The 21,105-nt window shown below is 40.3% G+C and overlaps 3 protein-coding genes across 11 annotated transcripts in view; 1 reads left to right on the top strand and 2 right to left on the bottom strand.

The window, feature by feature from the left end:
* Nucleotides 1–2,841, bottom strand: part of prim2 (DNA primase subunit 2) — a 104,899-nt gene extending 102,058 nt beyond the window's left edge. Inside the window, exons 1-3 of the mRNA XM_021580908.3 lie at nt 2,690–2,841; nt 2,241–2,392; nt 1,225–1,337 (exon numbers count right to left, since the gene is read on the bottom strand). Coding sequence (XP_021436583.3) covers nt 1,225–1,337; nt 2,241–2,388 — 261 coding nt within the window. The 5' untranslated portion in view covers nt 2,389–2,392; nt 2,690–2,841. The remainder of the gene's footprint in view (nt 1–1,224; nt 1,338–2,240; nt 2,393–2,689) is intronic.
* Nucleotides 2,842–3,415: 574 nt separating this feature from the next.
* LOC110502684 (ras-related protein Rab-23) lies at nt 3,416–16,315 on the top strand. 9 transcript variants are annotated; one of them, XM_090217224.1, is made up of 9 exons: nt 3,575–3,717; nt 4,238–4,332; nt 6,018–6,199; nt 6,547–6,787; nt 7,530–7,615; nt 9,365–9,521; nt 9,665–9,747; nt 9,860–9,952; nt 11,326–16,315. In XM_090217224.1, the coding sequence occupies exons 4-9, from the start codon at nt 6,633–6,635 to the stop codon at nt 11,457–11,459; spliced, it is 708 nt and encodes a 235-aa protein (XP_090073350.1). In that variant the 5' UTR covers nt 3,575–3,717; nt 4,238–4,332; nt 6,018–6,199; nt 6,547–6,632; the 3' UTR covers nt 11,460–16,315. The 9 variants fall into 9 exon arrangements, with proteins under 9 accessions (XP_090073352.1, XP_090073350.1, XP_090073349.1 ...); XM_090217223.1 differs by lacking the exon at nt 3,575–3,717 and adding an exon at nt 3,789–3,970; XM_090217226.1 differs by lacking the exon at nt 6,018–6,199 and having other exon boundaries at nt 3,416–3,717.
* Nucleotides 14,990–19,256, bottom strand: LOC110502685 (BAG cochaperone 2). Its single transcript, XM_021580913.3, has 3 exons — nt 18,948–19,256; nt 18,375–18,484; nt 14,990–17,908 (listed from the first exon to the last, which is right to left on the bottom strand). The coding sequence occupies exons 1-3, from the start codon at nt 19,070–19,072 to the stop codon at nt 17,514–17,516; spliced, it is 630 nt and encodes a 209-aa protein (XP_021436588.2). The 5' UTR covers nt 19,073–19,256; the 3' UTR covers nt 14,990–17,513.
* Nucleotides 19,257–21,105: the final 1,849 nt, after the last annotated feature.

Consider the following 21,105-nt stretch of genomic DNA (forward strand, 5'->3'; position numbering starts at 1 on the left):
AATGTTGGTTTATTTCATTCCATTTGAGTTGTCATTTGTCGTCATCTGAGTTGTCATCTTTTGTTTGGAGAGCTCCAGTCAAGTAGATGGGTAAGGACACGCACCCGATTACACATAAAAGTAGGGCTGTAGGCTACCTGGCATGTGTGCAATGAAGGCATATAAATGTGCCCATTTGAAGATCTAATAGCATTTCTGATTGGGTTGAAGCACCACCACTAATGAGCTGTGGAGCTTCTCAAAGTAATGTTTTCTTCACCGCAAACAGCAAGCAAACCAAGTCTGTTTCTACATCCATTAAGAATGACAATTCCTCAATGTATTTGAAAAATCTTTCCAGCCTCTCCCTTTCACACACTCAGCATGAAAGGGAAAAATGTCATGCTCTAATCCTGTGGAAACGTCATAAAATAGGCCTACCTGATTTATTTTTATCCCGTTCCAAATAGCCTACAGCTGTCTGTCCCAAGCTCACTGGTGTCGGAAACTGAGGGTCCAGAATATTTTATACAATCTTACAAGGAGCTTCAGGCTGGACCCAAGTTAATAGTTGATACAATGTTTAAATTTCGTTGCAGACAGGCCATGCGTAGCCAATGTGATTTATAGGATATTTATTTTTAGCAGGATATTTTCTACCTGCAATATTTTTATTTGTTGGCTTGATAGGCTATTCTTACAATGGCAATAGAAGTCACTTTTTTAGTTTTGTTTCATTTAGATGACAATGATTGAGATTTGACAACATTATTATAAAATCTTATTTAACTGTTGCATGAAAATGTGCATTTGAAAACCATAACTGGCACGCAGATCAGTAGAAATAGTAAGATAAATTCGCATTTCACATGAGAAAGTTTGCAGACTCCTCGTGTAGCCTATTACCGGCAACTTCAGGAGAGTAACGGCAGAATCTGCGAAAGCCAGTAGGAGCGGGAGGAAGATGGTTGGGACAGGTTATCTTGATCTCTGGCTCCCTCTTGAGTCATTTGTGTATTGTTTTTATTAGACAAGCTTAATTCATACAGTATATACAGTAGTTGATTTGATAAAAACAGGTTGGCTGTATGGAAAAACACTATGTTTACCAATCAATTGGACAAAAGAACTGATTACTTTTGGCCGACCACAAAAAAAAAAAAAATGGGGCAGCTCTCACTATTAGTATCTTCTTTAAATACTTTAAATAGCTACGCACTATGGAATTCATCATTTTGTACTCACAGCCTCTATTTTGTAGGGGAAGTTCAAGTTTGAGAACTCTGCATCCAGTTTCTTGGTATATAGTTCAGATGTTTTCACATAGCTCACGCCAAGGTTTTCAACTGTCTTCAACACTGGAATGACAACACAAGATCAAAACACCATGCAACTTTAGTTTTGTATATAAAAAGGGGAGTCAGACAAATGTATCCAGTTAGTGGTAACACTACTTGACACCCAGCGTCATAACACGGTCATAACAGCTGACAACCTGTCGTGACACTGTATATTATTATTTTATGGCTTGTAATGACACCTACAAAAACCACATTTATTCAAATGCATTTTTCCCTGCCAAGAAGTTTACTTTCGTTTGAAAGTTTCCTAAGTATTTTGTTGTAAAAAATGATACAGTCAAGTTTTTTTCCCCAATCATATTTTAAATAACTTGCAGAAAATACACTGACACTCATGAAGCATTATGACAATCCTGTATCACTTTCCTTCAACAAATTTTTTAAAACTTGGACACTGTCAAGCAGCATGATAATCATAGAAGCAAGATCAAGTACATGCCCATATGTCAGTCAGTCAAAAAGAGGGTGTCTTGTCCTGCTCCTAAAATCTTCTTCTGCATTCATCCCAGTCATCAGCAACCGAGCATTTGGGTAGGTGCATGCATGTCTAACATTTTGTGCGCAATTACAATGATAATATGGTCAATTTCAGAAAATGTTAAGTTATATAACATAGACCATGGTGTAATGTAATGTTTTGCCTTGTTTTGGGGTTGACACTTATGTAGGTAACCAGATATAAAATAATGCAATGTCACAACAGGTCCAAATATGTGTCATGACAGTGTTATCAGCATATTATGGCAGGTTATGATAAGTTATGTCAGCTGTTACGAGATATTATGTTCATGGTCCTGTCATACCGTGTTGTGACGCTGGGTGTCAACTAAAGTGTTACCAGTTAGTTCATAACAATACACGTGTAAAGCAGAACTAACTTAAGGTATCTAAACAACTTACGTTTCAGCCTGTCCACAGCGAAGGTCTCAAACTCCGAGAGAGAAATGTTTTCGATGGGAGGCTGACCATAGAACTGAAGACAATGTCCATACAGCTGCTCAGTCTGAGAGTTGCCAATCAACTTCTTTCTTCTGCTGTAGAACTGCATGGTTCTTGAAGATGAAGCAAGGCATCTATTAGGCATATGTTAACTCTATATTATGAGTTAACAAAATGATCTTCTTGGCTAGTACTGTACTCCCTTTGGTTATATTATCTAGTTGGTCAAAGAGAACATCTCTGACAGTTGTGCAAAAGAACTAACTAACACACTGCCTTCATAATAACATTATTATGGCAAGCTAACGTTAGCTAACTACCGTGCTACTGGTAACTACGGAACAGTTTTGGGTTTATATTTCACCAGGTACAATAGATAGATAATACGTTCTACAATTCCAACAACTTACCGGTATCTCGCTTCACTTAATTTACCAAGCGAGCTAGCTTTGCTTCTGTCTATTTGTCTTGATTCCCGCCAATTACCACACAGCGTTCTAATCTCCGCGCAGGAAAATGACGTAAATGCGTTTCTGTCATTTCCGGTTTTCGCCACACTAACAAAGATATTTATAATTAACCCAAGATAGTTCATCTGTCTCAATTACAGTGGGCAGAACAAGCAAGGGCGTGGGGCAAAGCCAATCACGAGCTAGCGAGATTCTATTGGCGCGTAGTAGCATACGTTTCCATGTATCCGTTAGGTAACGCCTCCTCTGTGAAGCGCGCATGTGCACAAACTTAATTCGACCTTGCACACCTTATAAACAACGCCATTTTTTGTTTTACTTTGGCAAAGCTTCAACTCTATAAAACATAGTGCACTGTGTTCATAACATATTGTAGTTTTGGGAACAGAAAAATGTATTGAAATATATGCTTCATACTCTCCCACAACCCGCGACTAGACTTTCTCTCACTACCATATTTGGTGGTGAAAAAAACTTTCTAAACCGATGCTTCATCTTACTTTTTTTCTGCTTCAGCTTTACGCCGACTCAGTCTCTCATTACATTTTCCCACCTCTAACCACCTATCTAGGATCAGAACACCCTTCCCGGAAACTCGGAGGTGGATAGAAAAATATAACTAGGGAAACTGACCATTGATCAGTGTTTGGGGGGGAGTAGTCACACAATCTGTGAAGTAATTTGAGTAATCACGACACAACCTGTCCACAAACAGACTCGAAATCAGCTAGGATGTGTATTTTACACCTTTTGCATTTCAGAAACTGACCCAGGGACAGAAGACAGTTGCAGTTAACTGTGGATCTTCTATTGCGCCCGGAAACCAAAAGCGTTTATAGCAACCGGACTGCAGTTGTGGGTTGTCACTAGTAACCCAGCCACAAAGTAAAAAATGACTATATCGTAAAAATGCATGGAAACTCAAATTAGCTTTTTGGTCTTAATTTAAGGTTAGGGATGTGTATAAGGTGAGCAGTGTGGTTAGGGTTAGGTTTAACATCTGATTTTATGAATATCAATTTTAGAAATAGGCGGGGTTTATCCATAATAATGACTTTGTGGCTGTGGTAACTTGCAGTTTGTGGGAGAGCCGAGGCAGCTAAAATGTCTTGATTACAAATAGTCGCTTTGTGAAATAGAATTAGATGACTTGTTACATAGATGAAACGCGTTGATATTTAGCTCCTCTTGTTGTGTCAACATCGTGATAGTTTTCGCTAGGTATTGTTGAATGACTTGTGACATTGTCTAACGTTAAAGTGCTAGCAAGCCCAGCTAGATGCTATAGTACTCCAGGGAGACGTGCTAGCTAATATTAGCTGAACGTGGAGGCCGAACAATCCATCGTTCTTTAGTTTAGATAGCTAGCTAAATTTGCGTTTCAAATTGTTACAAATATTTGCTTGTTACTATGGTACAGTTTTCATTATAACTTATATTTATTTTGGTCCAGGAAAAAAACGTTATTTATTATCTTTCATTGCGCAGCAATTCTATTTTAGTCCTGTTGCAGCCACTGAGGTATAATAAGGACGTTTGTATCTGGAAGACAAGAGTCGCACAGTCATGTAACTGTAATGCAGGTAAGATAAACAATGTTATGAGTTTATCACTCGAAATGATACAATTGTTGTCTCAGATATTCTTTGTTTCCATGTTCTTCATAAGGGAGAATGTGTATCAATCTTTGGACAGCCTCCGAACAAATAACACAAATACTAGCTAGCTATTAACGTTAAATGTAAAATTATGAGTTTGCATGAATCTGACATTTATTTAGTGGATTTAAAAAAGACAACTTTTTCTAACACTGTTCAGCAAGTCCTAAACCGCTGCAATATGCCCCATCCTCTCTCGGCTTACTGTATGCAGAATTCCCGGGTGATGTCTTGCTACAGTTTATACGCCAGACATGTGATAACTATGTTTCCTTTACTGGGCGTTACAGGTACAAACATGTATTTAATATATTTCTCAGTTTTTTTGTAGAACCACCTGCATCTGGACACGGACATTTATAAGATACAAATATATGGCAGCGTTTGGTATAATCTAACCTGTAACGCCCAGTAATGGATACATAGTTATCACATATCTGGCGTACGAACTGTAGCTAGATGTTGTCTAGTGGTGTAAATGCGTTAGTAGTGCCATTCTGAAGTGAACCTCTTCAGCACCTGCTGTTCATGTTCAGCAATTTGTCAATTAACTGTCTTCCAATTTAAAGTGGGCCATTGTAACCTTCTTAATAATGGAGTGTTTACACAAGTACTGTGGATGAATGCCTGGTTACCAGTTTGTTCCTTCAAAGTTACTAGCCTGACAATCTAACTATGCAGTCTACAGGTAGGCCTAGACATACCAACACGGTCCTCTAAGACCAATGTTTTATTTTATGCTAAATCTATCCAATCAGAGCATATGTGAAGAGTCCATGTAAGATAATATGTTTTTGTACAGTGAAACATCCAGTTCTTCCAAGGTTTGCTGCATCTGCTGAATTTGAGCAGAATTCCTTTAAGTGCATGTCACTAAAACAGAGTTTGTGAAATCTGAGCGAATGGTAAATTAAGCTGACGTGTCTTTGCATGCAGCTAAGTTACAGCCAGCACTGTATTCAGTTACCTTTGATGAGATGTTGCGGGAGAGGCTCTACTTTGTAACTCAATCTGTGGTCATTCCAGTCGCCTAGTAGCCACATCTACTTAGAATATTCCATGTTTGTATAAGTTGTACTTGTTTTCAGTTTAGGTTACACAAGGACATGGCTTGATTAATAGGTGTCAAGGTAGTGGTTTCATTGTGGTTGAGACGCCAGCCTGTTTACAGTGGGTTTTGTGTTTCGGCTCATCCATTTTATGAATAAGACTAGCTGAGGATAACAAACAGCTCTGAGTGTTTAAACTCAGGAAAAAGGCCCACCTTGGCTTTGTGTGCCGTGGAACCCTAGACAGATAGATCAGCAACACATTCCTTGCATAGTCTGTTGAGGTTAAGTCAAACCAGAGCTTTTCACTTTGTGAATAAAATGTTTTGTTTGGACTTAAGGTCACTGATAGTGATAGGCCCATAGCACTAGCCTCTGGTATTATTTTGCTACAAAGTTGATACTTTGTTTATCACATTACCAGGCAAGGGGTTTGGGCTGCGGTGGGGATGTTTGCCTGCTCATATCCAGGAGATATGGGATTTAGCTAAATTGTCAGTTCCCATAAGACAGCATAGCCTAGTCATCTGGAGCATCATGACCCCAACACTTGAATCCCAGCCAGGTCCAGGCAGCCAGGTCCAGGCAGCCAGCCAGCTACCTAATGGAAAAGTGTGTGGGAGCAGAAAGATCGAGGCAGTGACTGAGCTAAGAGAAGCTGACTGTACCATGTAAGGATGAGGAATCCATCAGCTGACGTTACCTCAGAGGGCTGCAGCCTGGAAATGTATGCACTCGTTACTGTAAGTAACTCTGGATAAGAGCGTTTGCTAAAAGACTAAAATGGCTAATATTTACACTCCGCTGTAAAACAGCAGACCGGAGGGCCAGCAAGTGATGGTTTTATGGGAAGACTGAGGAGCAGTGAGGTAGAAAGTGTTCTCCTCAGCTAAACAAAGTACATCATATTGCTGAACAAACAAAAGGATGTTTTTATGTGGGCTAGGCTCGTCAGTCAGCGAGACTATAACTTGGATGTTGGAGCTGCAGAACGACGCAGGTTTTGTGCAGAGAAAATAACAATGGTAAGACCTTAAGTCAGGTTTATCAATATGTAAAACATAAGTTTGTGTCGTTGTGTCTCTATCAGGAGGTGTCTAACTGATACAGTGCCAGCCCCTCTGAAGTAACACCAGACTGCCTTGAAGTGTTAAGAAAACCCAGCAAGACATAGTCATGTTGGAGGAGGACATGGAAGTGGCCATCAAGGTGGTGGTGGTGGGCAATGGTGCGGTGGGGAAGTCCAGCATGATCCAGCGCTACTGCAAGGGCATCTTCACCAAGGACTACAAGAAGACCATCGGTGTGGACTTCCTGGAGAGGCAGATACTGTAAGGAGATTTTCTATTGGCAGTGTGTCTTACAAATAAACTGAGTATACAAAACATTGAGAACACCTGCTCTTTCCATGACATAGATTGAACAGGTGAATCAAAGTGAAAGCTATGGTCCCTTATTGTTGTCACATGTTAAATCCACTCCAATCAGTGTAGATGAAGGGGAGGACAGGTTAAATAAGGATTTTTATTTTATAAGAGATCCCTGGCATCCATGTCTAACTGTGTTTTAGGTAACTGTGTTTTGGCTCAAGAAAGACCTTTTTAAGGTTTTGGCCTAACGCAAAAAAAGTGCTTCCCAAAACTACTCATTATCCTTATCATTCCAGTAAGTCTATTTTCCTTATTTTTATGCTTAACAGATGTGAAGCAAACCCATAACTCAAATGTAGAGTGTCAAGCGGTATTTCATTCAGCTGTTTATGAATAAGGCAGGACAATGGCTTTGGTCACAGATAATGGACATGCAGTGCCCAGATGTATGAGGAGGCATAGTTATTCTCAGGAAATGCCAGAGAGAACTCTAACTGCATTGAATAATAGAGGCAAAATAGCCAGATGAAGGTGCGCTCACTGAAAGCTTAAATTGTGTTTATACGGCAATAAAGGTGTGGGTACACTATCCCTCCTCTAGCGCGTAACTGTTGTATGAGTAGTATCAGGTATGACAGCCAACTAGAAATATATATACACACAATACAAAGTATTTAAAATCCCTTTTCTGTTCCTTTTCCAGAGTGAATGATGAAGATGTGAGATTGATGTTGTGGGACACAGCAGGGCAGGAAGAGTTTGATGCCATCACCAAGGCCTACTACCGCGGTAAGACTCCTCACTCACAGGGAAGGACATGATACTCCTTCACTGGGTCTGTCAGACAGGTCATTTTTCAGTGTGGTTTTAGCTATTGAACTGCACCATTATGTCCAGATTTTATTTCTGGGGGGAAAAGAACACAACAAATACAAACTGGGGTGTGTGGAAATTGAACAATAGAAATAATACATTAAAAAAAGTCCCTTTTTCAGGACACTGTTTTTCAAAAATAATTCGTAAAAATCCAAATAACTTCACAGATCTTCATTGTAAAGGGTTTAAACACCGTTTTCCATGCTTGTTCAAGGAACCATAAACAATTAATGAACATACACCTGTGAAACGGTCGTTAAGACACTAACAGCTGTCCAGACGGTAGGCAAAGGTGCCAAGATGGTAGGCAATTAAGGTCACTGTTATGAAAACTTAGGACACTAAAGAGGCCTTTCTACTGACACTGAAAAACACAAAGAAAGAGGCCCAGGGTCCCTGCTTATCTGCGTGAACGTGCCTTAGGCATGCTGCAAGGAGGCATTAGGGCTGCAGATGTGGCCAGGGCAATAAATTGCCATGTCCGTACTGTGAGATGCCTAAGACAGCGCTACAGGGAGACAGGACGGACAGCTGATTGTCCTCGCAGTGGCAGACCACGTGTAACAATACCTGCACAGGATCAGTACGTCCAAACATCACACCTACGGGACAGGTACAAGATGGCAACAACAACTGCCCGAGTTACACCAGGAACGCACAATCCCTCCATCGGTGCTCAGACTGTCCGCAATAGGCTGAGAAAGGCTGGACTGAGGGCTTGTAGGTTCTCACCAGACATCACTGGCAACGTCGTCTCCTATGGGCACAAACTCACTGTCGCTGGACCAGACAGGACTGGCAAAAAGTGCTCTTCACCGACAAGCCCTTTGTCTCACCAGGGGTGATGGTCGGATTCGCGTTTATCGTCGAAGAAATGAGCGTTACACCGAGGCCTGTACTCTGGAGCAGGATCGATTTTGGAGGTGATGGGTCCGTCATGGTCTGGGGCGGTGTGTCATAGGTCTGAGCTTGTTGTTGCAGGCAATCTCAACGCTGTGCGTTACAGGGAAGACATCCTCCTCCCTCGTGTGGTACCCTTCCTGTAGGCTCATCCAGATGTGACCCTCCAGCAAGACAATGCTACCAGCCATACTGCTCGTTCTGTGCGTGATTTCCTGCAAGACAGGAATGTCAGTGTTCTGCCATGGTCAGCGAAGAGCCCGGATCTCAATCCCATTGAGCACGTCTGGGACCTGTTGGATTGGAGGGTGAGGGCTAGGGCCATTCCCTCGGAAATGTCTGGGAACCTGCAGGTGCTTTGGTGAAAGAGTGGGGTAACATCTCACAGCAGAACTGGCAAATCTGGTGCGGTCCATGAGGAGGAGATGCATTGCAGTACTTAGTGCAGCTGGTGGCCACACCAGATACTGACTGTTGCTTTTGATTTTGACCCCCTCTTTGTTCAGGGACACATTAAATTTCTGTTAGTCACGTCTGTGGAACTTGTTCAGTTTATGTCTCAGTTGGTGAATCTTGTTATGTTCATACAAATATTTACACTTATTAAGTTTGCTGAAAATAAAGGCAGTTGACAGTGAGAGGACGTTTCTTTTTTTTTGCTGAGTTTTTATATATACAAATCAGTTATTTGATTTGAAAGCGTATGTGCGCGCTGTGAAGATCCAGCATTGTGGTGACAGCTGGTCTTTGTATGTGTTTCAGGTGCCCAGGCGTGTGTTCTGGTCTTCTCCACCACCGACAGGGACTCGTTCGAGGCGGTCGGCAGCTGGTGGGAGAAGGTGGAGCTAGAGGTGGGAGACATCCCCACTGTCCTGGTGCAGAACAAGATTGACCTTCTGGATGACACGATGATCAAAAAGTAAGACCAATTTCCCTTCTTGGACTTGGCTTGTTGTATAAGATGCATGGCTTGTAGAACAAACATCTTAATTAGATATTCTGATATTTCAAGTATAGCAGAATTGATCAGTAATCCTTGCTCTTTTTCTCCTGGTACTATAGTGAGGAGGCAGAAGGTCTGGCCAAGAAGCTCAAGTTGAGGTTTTATAGAACCTCTGTAAAGGAGGACCTCAATGTCAATGAAGGTGAGATACAGAAATTGTGTTCAACTAACCAGTTAAAATAACTGTTAGGAAGGATGCAATGGGAATCACCAAGTTTTTTACATTTGATTTTTCTACCATTTCTTCTTTTCAGTTTTCAAATACCTAGCAGATAAGTATCTGCAGCGACTCAAGCGGCAAACAGCAGAGGAGCCCGAGGCAGTGCATACAGCAGGCAATAAAATTGGTAAGCATCCTGATAACCATGTCAGTTAGTCCAGACCTCTGGGATTGATTTGTACAAGGCCACAGAGGGATTTTGTGTCGTACTGCTAGTTCTGCAATGATAGTTAGTGTTTTGGCTCTTTTTTTCCCACCAACAACATTAAAACCTTACACTCGTGGAAATTGTACATGGACATGCCCACATTGAAATGGTTCTTACCAAGAAAATAATAAAATGAAGACACATTTATGCATAACTTTTGCATTTTATATTTACTGTACATTTCTCATTTGTCCATGACATTCAGTAACATGACGACAACTTTCATGCAAAATGTAGGGTTCATACAACATAGGACAAAAAAAGTAAGATGTCTGTCTCCGGGCTCTATTTTAGCACAGCCACATGGTGCTTTCAAGTTGTGGGTATTTTCACAGCGGGAATCATGGGCGCAATAGCTGTCGGTGGCACAAAAGGTCTGGGTTTTGATGAATAAATAAGTTGTAGGTGTTGCGAGGGCTTGACCACTCACTTGGCCAATGAACTTTCTCCATGGCTTAATACTGCATGCAGTTGTCTCAAGTTGTGTAGGCTATTGAAGGTATTTGCGTAATCAACTCTAATTTGGCTGGAGGGCACAGAATGTTCTCACAGTAGAATGCATCCAGTTTTGCTAATTATGTTTGCCGTTTTTGCAGTCCACATTGTTCTAGTTGGCTTTAACATGTAGAACTAAAGGTCTTTACGCATCACATTCACACTTGTCCAGAAAAAATTGTTAGGCTCCTATAAATTGTACAGTATGTGCAAGACACATTCTAAATAAGCAAGATAAATTCACAATTGATATGGCATTATATGACTTAATAATTTAAATAAGTTTGGAAGAGCTTTTGGAGAAACTAACGCAAGCCCATTTCAAGTTTTTATTTCGAACGCTTAGCTGCGTTCTCAACATCGGTCCAATTACAAATCGGGATAGTGGTGCATTATTTGAAAGCGTATTCTATTGCCAGCATGACTAGCTAAATTATAAAATACAGTCTTGCAGTATTGGCCTTTCACAGGGTACTTTATTAAAACATAAGTTTGGTATGTGTTTTGGGGTTTTAGGCTGGGTTTCTGTATAGCACTTTGACATCGGATGATGTAAAAAGGGCTTTATAAATACATTTGATTGATTGGTATGCACCAAATGGAGTAAAAAGTGCTTTCAGGTGAGCTTACCGTGGCAAATTTTATTCACAATATGGTGAACATGGGCTTATAGTGTTCAGAACAACTCAAAGTAAACTTTGACACTGTAAATTGCACGTGTTTTGTTGTAACTTTTGTGTGTCAGAAATTAGTCTTTAAAGTTGTGTCACTTAATTTACAAATCTCTACCCTAACAGGCGTTTTCAACACCACAAGTAGTAACCTATCTAGTCAGAACTCCAGCAATGGCCGTGAAATCATCAGCTTGCGGCCCCACAAACAGAGGACCAAGAAGAGCAAAAACCTCTTCAGTAGCTGCAGCCTTCTTTAGAATCAATCCATTCCCTTCAATACTGTACGTTTTGACTGCCATATGTGAGGGAAAGAGTCTTGATTGATGAATGGTTGTGTATTATAGGGGTAGATTCTTTCACAGACCAAAGTCTGAATAGAACACGGTATGTTATATCAATTTGAGCTCAACCTAGATCTAATCTGCACCTGCACATTGTGCCTATCATGACGTTGAGCATCTTTACAGATCCAGTCTAACCTTTGATTCGCATGGATAGATGGGAGATCTAAAGCACCAGTATGGCAAAAGTAACAATAGTCCTCCTGATGGCTGCAATGGATACCAAAACCTATGTTGTAGCATGAATGGAATTCTTGAAGCTTATCTTTTGGGATATTGAGGTTGGGCGTTGCAGGGTTTTCCCCATTTACACCCTTCAACATGTTGTAGGGAAGGGTTACATTCTAGTTCACTAACAAGGCATCTTTGTATGTTCATATGTGATTTTTACAGATTACCATTTGTGCATTTGACTGTTCATCTGTGCAATATGTTTATTGTAAGAGATATACTGATTATTTTGTACCATATTTTGTTTAAAATATTAATGGAATATGGTTCAATCTATGCTGTATATTGTGGATAAAGACTTGGACATAATTGTTCATTGTTTTCTGAAAGGTATTTTTATATGAATTTTAAGTGTTTAACAAAATGTTTGCAGATAATGACTTACCTAAAACGTAACAGTGCCAAATAGTTTCTTAACTTCCTTTTATTGTTGAAAGAAATGTACATATTTTAAGGTGAAAGGTAGGAGTGATTGGTAGTTGTATGAGAATACTGAATTACAACAAAGACCAATAGAATGTGCTCTTATATTACCAAATAAAATTTGAGATTCGCACAATAAGCTCTCTACTTGAGTGACAAAATTATAAAATGTACTGATCTTATAGAATGGATGAACCAGTGAAGAGTGTTTTGTTACACATACAATACCAATCAATATATAGGATACTAGAAATCACAATTGTTTACATATTGCAGCATTTAAATCCTATACAGTTGAAGTTGGACGTTTACATACATTTGGTTGGAGTCGTTAACCTGTTTTTCAACCACTCTGCACATTTCTTGTTAACTATAGTTTTGGCAAGTTGGTTAGGACATCTACTTTGTGCATGACACACATTTTCCAACAATTGTTTACAGACAGATTATTTCACTAATTCACTGTATCACAATTCCAGTGGGTCAGAAGTTTACATGCACTGAGTTGTTTGTGCCTTTAAACAGCTTGGAAAATTCCAGAAAATGTCATGGCTTTAGACGTTTCTGATAGGCTAATTGACATCATTTGAGTCAATTGGAGGTGTACCTGTGGATGTATTTCAAGGCCTACCTTCAAACTCAGTGCCTCTTTGCTTGACATCATGGGAAAATCACAAGAAATCAGCCAAGACTTCAGAAAATAAATTGTAGACCTCCACAAGTCTGGTTCATCCCTGGGGGCAATTTACAAATGCCTGAAGGTACCACGTTCATCTGTATAAACAATGGTACTCAAGTATAAACACCATGGGACCACGCAGCCGTCATACCGCTCAGGAAGGAGATGCGTTCTGTCTCCTACAGATGAACGTACTTTGGTGTGAAAGGTGCTAATCAATCCCAGAACAGCAGCAAAGGACCTTGTGAAGATGCTGGAGGAAACGGGTATAAAAATATCTATATCCACAGTAAAACAAGTCCTATATCGGCATAACCTGAAAGGCCGCTCAGCAAGGAAGAAGCCACTACTCCAAAACCGCCATAAAAAAACAGACTACGGTTTGCAACTGCACATGGGGATAAATATTGTACTTTTGGAGAAATGTCCTCTGGTCTGATGAAACAAAAATAGAACTGTTTGGCCATAATGACCATCGTTATGTTTGGAGGAAAAAGGGGGATGCTTGCAAGCCAAAGAACCATCCCAACCGTGAAGCATGGGGGTGGCAGCATCATGTTGTGGGGGTGCTTTGCTGCAGGAGGGACTGGTGCAATTCACGAAATAGATGGCATCATGAGGGAGGAAAATTATGTGGATATATTGAAGCAACATCTCAAGACATCAGTCAGGAAGTTAAAGCTTGGTCGCATATGTGTCTTCCAAATGGACAATGACCCCAAGCATACTTCCAAAGCTGTGGCAATATGGCTTAAGGACAATAAAGTCAAGGTATTGCAGTGGCCATCACAAAGCCCTGACCTCAATCCTATGGAAAAGTTGTGGGCAGAACTAAAAAGCATGTGCGAGCAAGGAGGCCTTCAAACCTGACTCAGGTCTGTCAGGAGGAATGGGACAGAATTCGCCCAAGTTCTTGTGGGAAGCTTGTGTAAGGCTACCCGAAACATTTGACCCAAGTTAAACAATTTAAAGGCAATGCTACCAAATACTAATTGAGTGTATGTAAACTTCATCACTGGGAATGTGATGAAAGAAATAAAAGCTGAAATAAATCAGGGGCGGCAGCGTAGCCTAGTGGTTAGAGCGTTGGACTAGTAAGGTTGCAAGTTCAACTCCCCGAGTTGACAAGGTCAGCTGTCGTTCAAGGCTGTCATTGAAAATAAGAATGTGTTCTTAACTGACTTGCCTAGTTAAAATAATAAGGTAAAATTCTCTAGTATTATTCTACATTTACATTTACATTTCACATTCTTAAAACAAAGTGGTGATCCTAGCTGACCTAAGACAGGTAATTTTTACCAGGATTAAATGTCAGGAATTGTGAAAAACTGAGTTTAAATGTATTTTTAAGGTGTGTGTAAACTTCCTACTTCAACTGTATGTGCTTTGTTTGTTTCTACTGTGGTACAATTGTAACATCTTTAATGTGCTCATATGTATATTTGTTACATTTATACTGAACAAACATATAAACGCAACATGCAATAATTTCAATTATTCTATTGAGTTACAGTTCGTATGAGGAAATCATTCATTTGAAATAGTAATTGGGCCCTAGTCTATGGATTTCACATGAATGGGCAGGGGTGTGGGCCTGGGAGGGCAGGCCCAGCCAATCAGAATTTGTTTTTCCCCTCAAAAGGGATTTATTACAGACAGAAATACTCCTCAGTTTTATCAGCTGTCCGTGTGGCAGGTCTCAGACGATCCCGCAGGTGAAGAAGCCGGATGTAGAGTTCCTGGGCTGGCGTGGTTACACGTGGTCTGCGGTTGTGAGGCCGGTTGGACGTATTGCTAAATTCTCTAAAATGATGTTGGAGGTGGCTTATGGTAGATAAATTAACATTCAATTCTCTGGCAACAGTTCTGGTGGACATTCCTGCAGTCAGCATATCAATTGCACGCACCCTCAACACTTAAGACCTCTGTGGCGTTGTTTAACAACTGCACATTTTAGTGGCCTTTTATTGTACCCAGCGCAAGATGCACCTGTGTAATGATCAAGCTTTTTAATGAGCTTCTTGATGTTTCACACCATTCAGGTGCTTGGATTGTCTTGGCAACGGAGAAATGTTCACTAACAGGGATGTAAACACATTTGAAAGAAGTAGGCTTTTTGTGCACATGAACCATTTCTGGGATGTTTTATTTCAGCATATGAAACATGGGACCAACAGTTTTGACATGTTGCATTTTATATTTTTGTTCAGTATATATGTTAGTTTCGGGAGAAATGAACACTACCTTATTGTTTTAAAGAAATATCAAATTTCATGTGTGATTGAAAAGAGATCTCATAATTAATGGTCTCTTGATAGAATGTTCTGAACATTATGAACAGAACTACAGGATAGCTTTGTAATGGCTTCATTTTCTCACCATTTTCTCATGCTTGGATAGTGTTCTCTTTCCACTGACCGATATGATGGCTTTTCTGGGGCAAGACTAGTAATTCCTGCTCTAATTTCACTGTAGGACAGAAAGGAACGTCTCATTCTTTATACCGTGTTCGTCATTATAACTTCTAGTTACCCATTAATACTATTCACAAATCAAAATGGCACCATGGTTATAAGTACATTCTACTGTATATAGTCTGTGTTTTGGTATCAGTACATGTTGTATGAAAATTTGCATGCTTGCCTTGTTTTTTTTTATTTTTCAAGTGAATGAATATGGAACCACAGTTTAATGCCACAAAGCCTTGTCCATGTATGTTTACATTCTCATTCATTGTGTATCTTTAAACATATTTTTGTTTAACTAGTTTTATTTAAGGACTCCTGCTTAGTAAATATTGTAAATCACACACCATCCCTTAACAGTTGCTATTTGTAAAAATGTTCCATTTTGTTCAAATGGACTAAAGGCACTTTAACAATGAGATGTTTTAATGATGTTTGTCTCCTGAAAATACACAATGTTTATATTGACCATTTAATGAATTAATAATTAAATCAGTTACCATTCTTATAATATATGGTCAAGTGCTCTTTCACTCAGGTGTTGTGAGAATCACTGTAATCCATTTTGTTATTACATTTTGCAGATGGCTTACTGATTTATTACATACTGCTTCCATGAACTTTGTTTGTTTCTAGATAACCTAGCCTGAGTGCCAGACTGTTTCTGCTCTCTTTCCAACTCCTTATGGAATTGCCATGCCAAACATTGTTTGTCAGCTTAAAGTAGGCAAGAGCACAATATACCTGGGACCAGGCTAAAGACTTAACTAAATGTTACAATTTGTCAGAATTGTGTGACACAAAGTAGTAGTTAGAGTATATCTCACCTAGTTTGTTAATTTCTATTACTTTGATTTAACAGTGTCTCAAGGTGTGCCACACATGCAGTACTTGCACCTGCAGCTTTGTTGAAAATCTGTTTGATGGTGATCTAGCATAAATAAAATCTGTTTGGTGATCTAGCATAAATAAAATCTCTTTTGATTTGTTTTCAACATTTTCTGTAATTTCCACTTTTCACACAGCTGATAGTAAATCTTAATGTACACAGTTTTATTGTGAAATGTTAAATGAAGCATTAAAAAATAGGAACGTATTAGCTACACTTAAAATATTTGTTTATTTTATCCACCTTTTCAATTGTGTTTGGTTTGTTAGAATTACAGGTAGAAACATTGCAATGAGACCATCCCCCAAAGATTGTAGAATAACAATGTCTTTCAGCAAGTGGAATACATAAATCATATTTATTCAAAACATCAGTGACTTGCTTTGAAAAACCTAAATGTGTGTGTTAATGGACATCTAAAATGACTGCCTAGTATTACATATATGCATGTGCTGTGCATGTTGCTCACTTTGCACCTGCATGTGAAATGCCTATTTATGATGTATTGACATAGTACATTGTCTCTAATGATGTCTGTGACCACAGCAAAGAGCTCTCACAGATACCGTTACTTTGGCTATTTCTGGAGTGGTTGTTCACAATTATATACATACCTAAACACATCCCTACATAAAGATATGAACCTTCTGTTTTGAGTAAGGTTGTGACCTATAATCCAGGTTTACTGTAATGATCTGAGAGTAGCAAAACATGTGTCAATAGATACCAATGTCAAGGACACTTAAGATGTAAGTGATCATACTAAGATGATGAAACAAAAACAATTTAGATGCATTTTGAAATGCCTAAATGAGTGACAGCCTGTGTGCTTATTGCAACTAGATAAGGCAGTGTGCAGGTAACTTCACATTCAGAAAAGAAAAATGTAACTGTGCAATAATTTGATATGCAATTTGTAGTCACGGTTTGAATGTGACATTAGTGTTAGTATCATCGGTGGCACGTTTCGTCTCAATATTGTTTTGAGCGTTCGTTTTAGGTGCCCTACAGCATTCTACTCATGTCTTCTGATTGGGCGTCGATTAAGATTTAGTCTAAAGTGCATTACTGTGGCTTGGAAATACAATTACATTTCTAAAGGAGGAAAATAATTCGTAGAAAAACCTTTTGTCATCATTTTGATGTTACCAGATTGATTTTAGATGCAGTATAACGTTAGCTAGCTAGCTAAGATTAAGGGGAGACCACTGGATTTTAGCTAGCTAATGTTAGCATTGCTAGCTATTTTTATTAGGGGGGGGGGTTAATCAGTATGAGTGCCATCATTTGCCATTGGCACTGTTTAAGTCATCCACTTTCTGATGATCCATTATCTTTATATTCTTCTCAGCATTATACACATTTCTTATCAGAGTTTCAAGCCGCCTCTTGATTTTCTTCTGATCTTCCAAGGCGCAGGTGATGACGATCGTCTGGAATTTTGTATCGATAGGAACAGGTGGTGCTTCGGTCACACAGGCAGCGTGCAGTGCCATCAGGCGCTTTCTGGCACCATCCATGTCGTCAAGCAACTTTGCTACAATCTCATCAATCAAAGAGGTAGCCTTGTGTAACGCATCCTCCTGTGTGGAGTTCCTTATGGTTTCCACTGAGATTTCAACTGTTAGCGTCCTACCCAGAAGACGATTAGCAGTTAAAGATAGTTCCTCTCGCTCTCCTGAAAAAGAGAGATATAGGACCATGCTATCAGAGGTAGGTGTTAACAGGTCAGTTGACTCTAAAGTAAAGGTTTGTCAGACATACAAAAACCTAACAGTTATAATATCAAGAATTCCTGTCTATGCCAAAAATGTAGATTGGCTATAGGCCTATGTCCCCAACACCCCAAATGAATGGAAAAGATGAACAGCGAATAGAATTGCATGGTGTCTACCTTTACCATTCATTTTGGATTGAGGTAGGCTATATAGCTGGATTTGCACAAGATATGACAGGATTTGGACTCAACACAAGACCCATTTTTAGATCTAAAAACATCTGACAAACTTTGATTGGCGTGAACTATCCCTTCAAATAAGAATTTCAACCAGTTAAGTGTCCATTTTAATTCAACCAAATGTAGGCCTATGAAGTAGTCATCAGGCAGAAGTTATCTGATGACTGTCAAACAACACAAAGCCTACCGTCACAAATGCTGCGCATTTCTTCACTGTTCTTTATGGATTGTATCAAATCCAGTAAGCACTCTCTCTCCTGTTCCATTGAAGTTGCGACTTCACGTAAAGCCTCCACCCTAAAACAGATGTCATTGTCATGAGATATTTCGATATAATATAGTGAGTGTAGGCCTACGTGACTCAGAGACTGTTGTGAACATATTATCATCCCATTGCTACAACTTTCTCAGTGTTTATTTGTTTTTTTAATTACTGTTTAAATAAGGCTATTAATTTGTTATTTTAGAGGATAAATACAGTCTGGCACCGTAAAATATTAAAATAAACCAGACGATAATAAACGATAAGGTCATATTCTGCACTTTAGTGTGCACACATGTATTCGGGGAACTTTCTTCCTTCTTCCACTGTCACCCTTTCTATGTTTAGAATCCGTTTAAAACAGCTGTCACATGGCACATGGAGAGATTGTGTAGCCTAATAGGCTACTGTGTGTATTCCTTAAAGTTCCTAGACAAAAAAAATCTGATACCGTTACATACAGTATTCATGCCGTTAGACTAGCCTTCTGTAAAATACCTTATTTCCAGCTGGTCCAAACTTTCAAGTAGTTGTCCAGAGCGATCTGCCATAGACATTGATCTGCTGAATTTGCCTTTAGCCGCTTCAGTCATTTTAGCGTGGTGGATTTTCGCTTGAGCCATGGTTAGTTAGTATAATGAACTCCCTCCAGATTCAATTCCAATGGACACTTTACGGTACACTACTAGATGGTCTCTGGAGTGCAATCTAGAGGCTTCTGTCTGACAGATAGCGCCCCAGAGTAAACATTTCCAAACATGGGCTGGAACGTCCCTTTCTGTTCTAACCAACCCCTCGGACAGGATTGAGGAGTACACTTCGGGAACGTTCAAGAATATGGGATTCTTTCTGCACTGCAGCCAGTAGAATGACCTGGGGGGACATATGAATTTAAAAAAAGTATTCCCTCGTTTTGTCGATCACAACGTACTTATCTCATAATCACGACATAACAAAAGTGGACATATTGATGATAGATTGACAGTATGGCTGAGGCGGCAGATCCCGTGGTGGATCAGAGCAAATGTTTTTAATGATTGCAACACTAAGGGATGGTACTGTATATTTCATGCTAACATCATGCTTTCGTTTGTGTTGGAGCTCATTATCTGTTTATAAATTATAAGCAAGCTAAATGTCCCTCACCTTGAGCAAAAAGCTATTGGGGCATTAAAGCCCTTGTGGGGCATTTAATCCCAGAATGATGCCTGACAGCCAAATCTGTCTCCCAGGCTGTGTCACCCCCAAGACCACAGCCAGTTGCATGCAAGAAAAAACGCAGCTAACTTTATTAGTATTGTGAAAGCGCTAGCTAACTAAACTCAGCAAAAAAAGAAACGTCCTCTCACTGTCAAATGCGTTTATTTTCAGCAAACTTAACATGTGTAAATATTTGTATGAACATAAGATTTAACAACTGAGACATAAACTGAACAAGTTCCACAGACATGTGACTAACAGAAATTGAATAATGTGTCCCGGAACAAGGGGGAGAGGGAGGGGGGGGGGGGGGGGGGGGGGTCAAAATCAAAAGTAACAGTCAGTATCTGGTGTGGCCATCAGCTGCATTAAGTATTGCAGTGCATCTCCTCCTTATGGACTGCAACAGATTTGCCAGTTCTTGCTGTGAGATATGTTACCCCACTCTTCCACCAAGGCACCTGCAAGTTCCCGGACATTTCTGGGGGGAATGGCCCTAGCCTCACCCTCCGATCCAACAGGTCCCAGACGTGCTCAATGGGATTGAGATTCGCCCTCCACCTCCAAATCGATCCCACTCCAGAGTACAAGTATCGGTGTAACGCTCATTCCTTCGACGATAAACACCAATCCATCAGTGAAGAGCGCTTTTTGCCAGTCCTGTCTGGTCCAGCGACGGTGGGTTTGTGCCCATAAGCGACATTGTTGCATGTGATGTCTGGTGAGGACCTACTTTACAGTAGGCCTACAAACCCTCAGTCCAGCCTCTCTCAGCCTATTGCGGACAGTCTGAGCACTGATCGAGGGATTGTGCGTTCCTGGTGTAACTCGAGCAGTTGTTGTTGCCGTCCTGTACCTGTCCCAGTACAACCCTGTTCGGATGTACTGATCCTGTGTAGGTGTTGTTACACGTGGTCTGCCACTGCGAGGACGATCAGCTGTCCGTCCTGTCTCCTTGTAGCGCTGTCTTAGGCGTCACACAGTACGGACATTGAAATGTATTGCCTTGGCCACATCAACAGTCCTCATGCCTCTTTACATCATGCCTAAGCCACATTCACGCAGATGAGCAGGGACCCTGGGCATCTTTCTTTTTCTGTTTTTCAGAGTCAGTAGAAAGGCCTCTTTATAGTGTCCTAAGTTTTCATAACTGTGACCTTAATTGCTTACTAGCCGACCATGACTGGCAGACCCATGAAATGGTGCACATTTGTCCCAGCTCTGTCCGGTTTAGGGGAGGGTTTGGCCGGCCGGGATGTCCATGTCCCATCACGCTCTAGTGACTCCATGTGGCGGGCAGTGCGGCTTGGCAGGGCCGTGTTTCTGAGGACGCATGGCTCTTGACCTTCAGCTCTGCCGAGTCCGCACGGGAGTTGCAGCGATGGAACAAGACTGTAACTACCAATTGGAAATCACGAAAAAGGGGTTAAAAAACAACTAAGATAGGTCTATAGGC

This window comes from Oncorhynchus mykiss, chromosome 23 (genome assembly GCF_057628025.1).
Source record: "Oncorhynchus mykiss isolate SJ-2025 chromosome 23, ASM5762802v1, whole genome shotgun sequence".
NCBI lineage: Eukaryota > Metazoa > Chordata > Actinopteri > Salmoniformes > Salmonidae > Oncorhynchus > Oncorhynchus mykiss.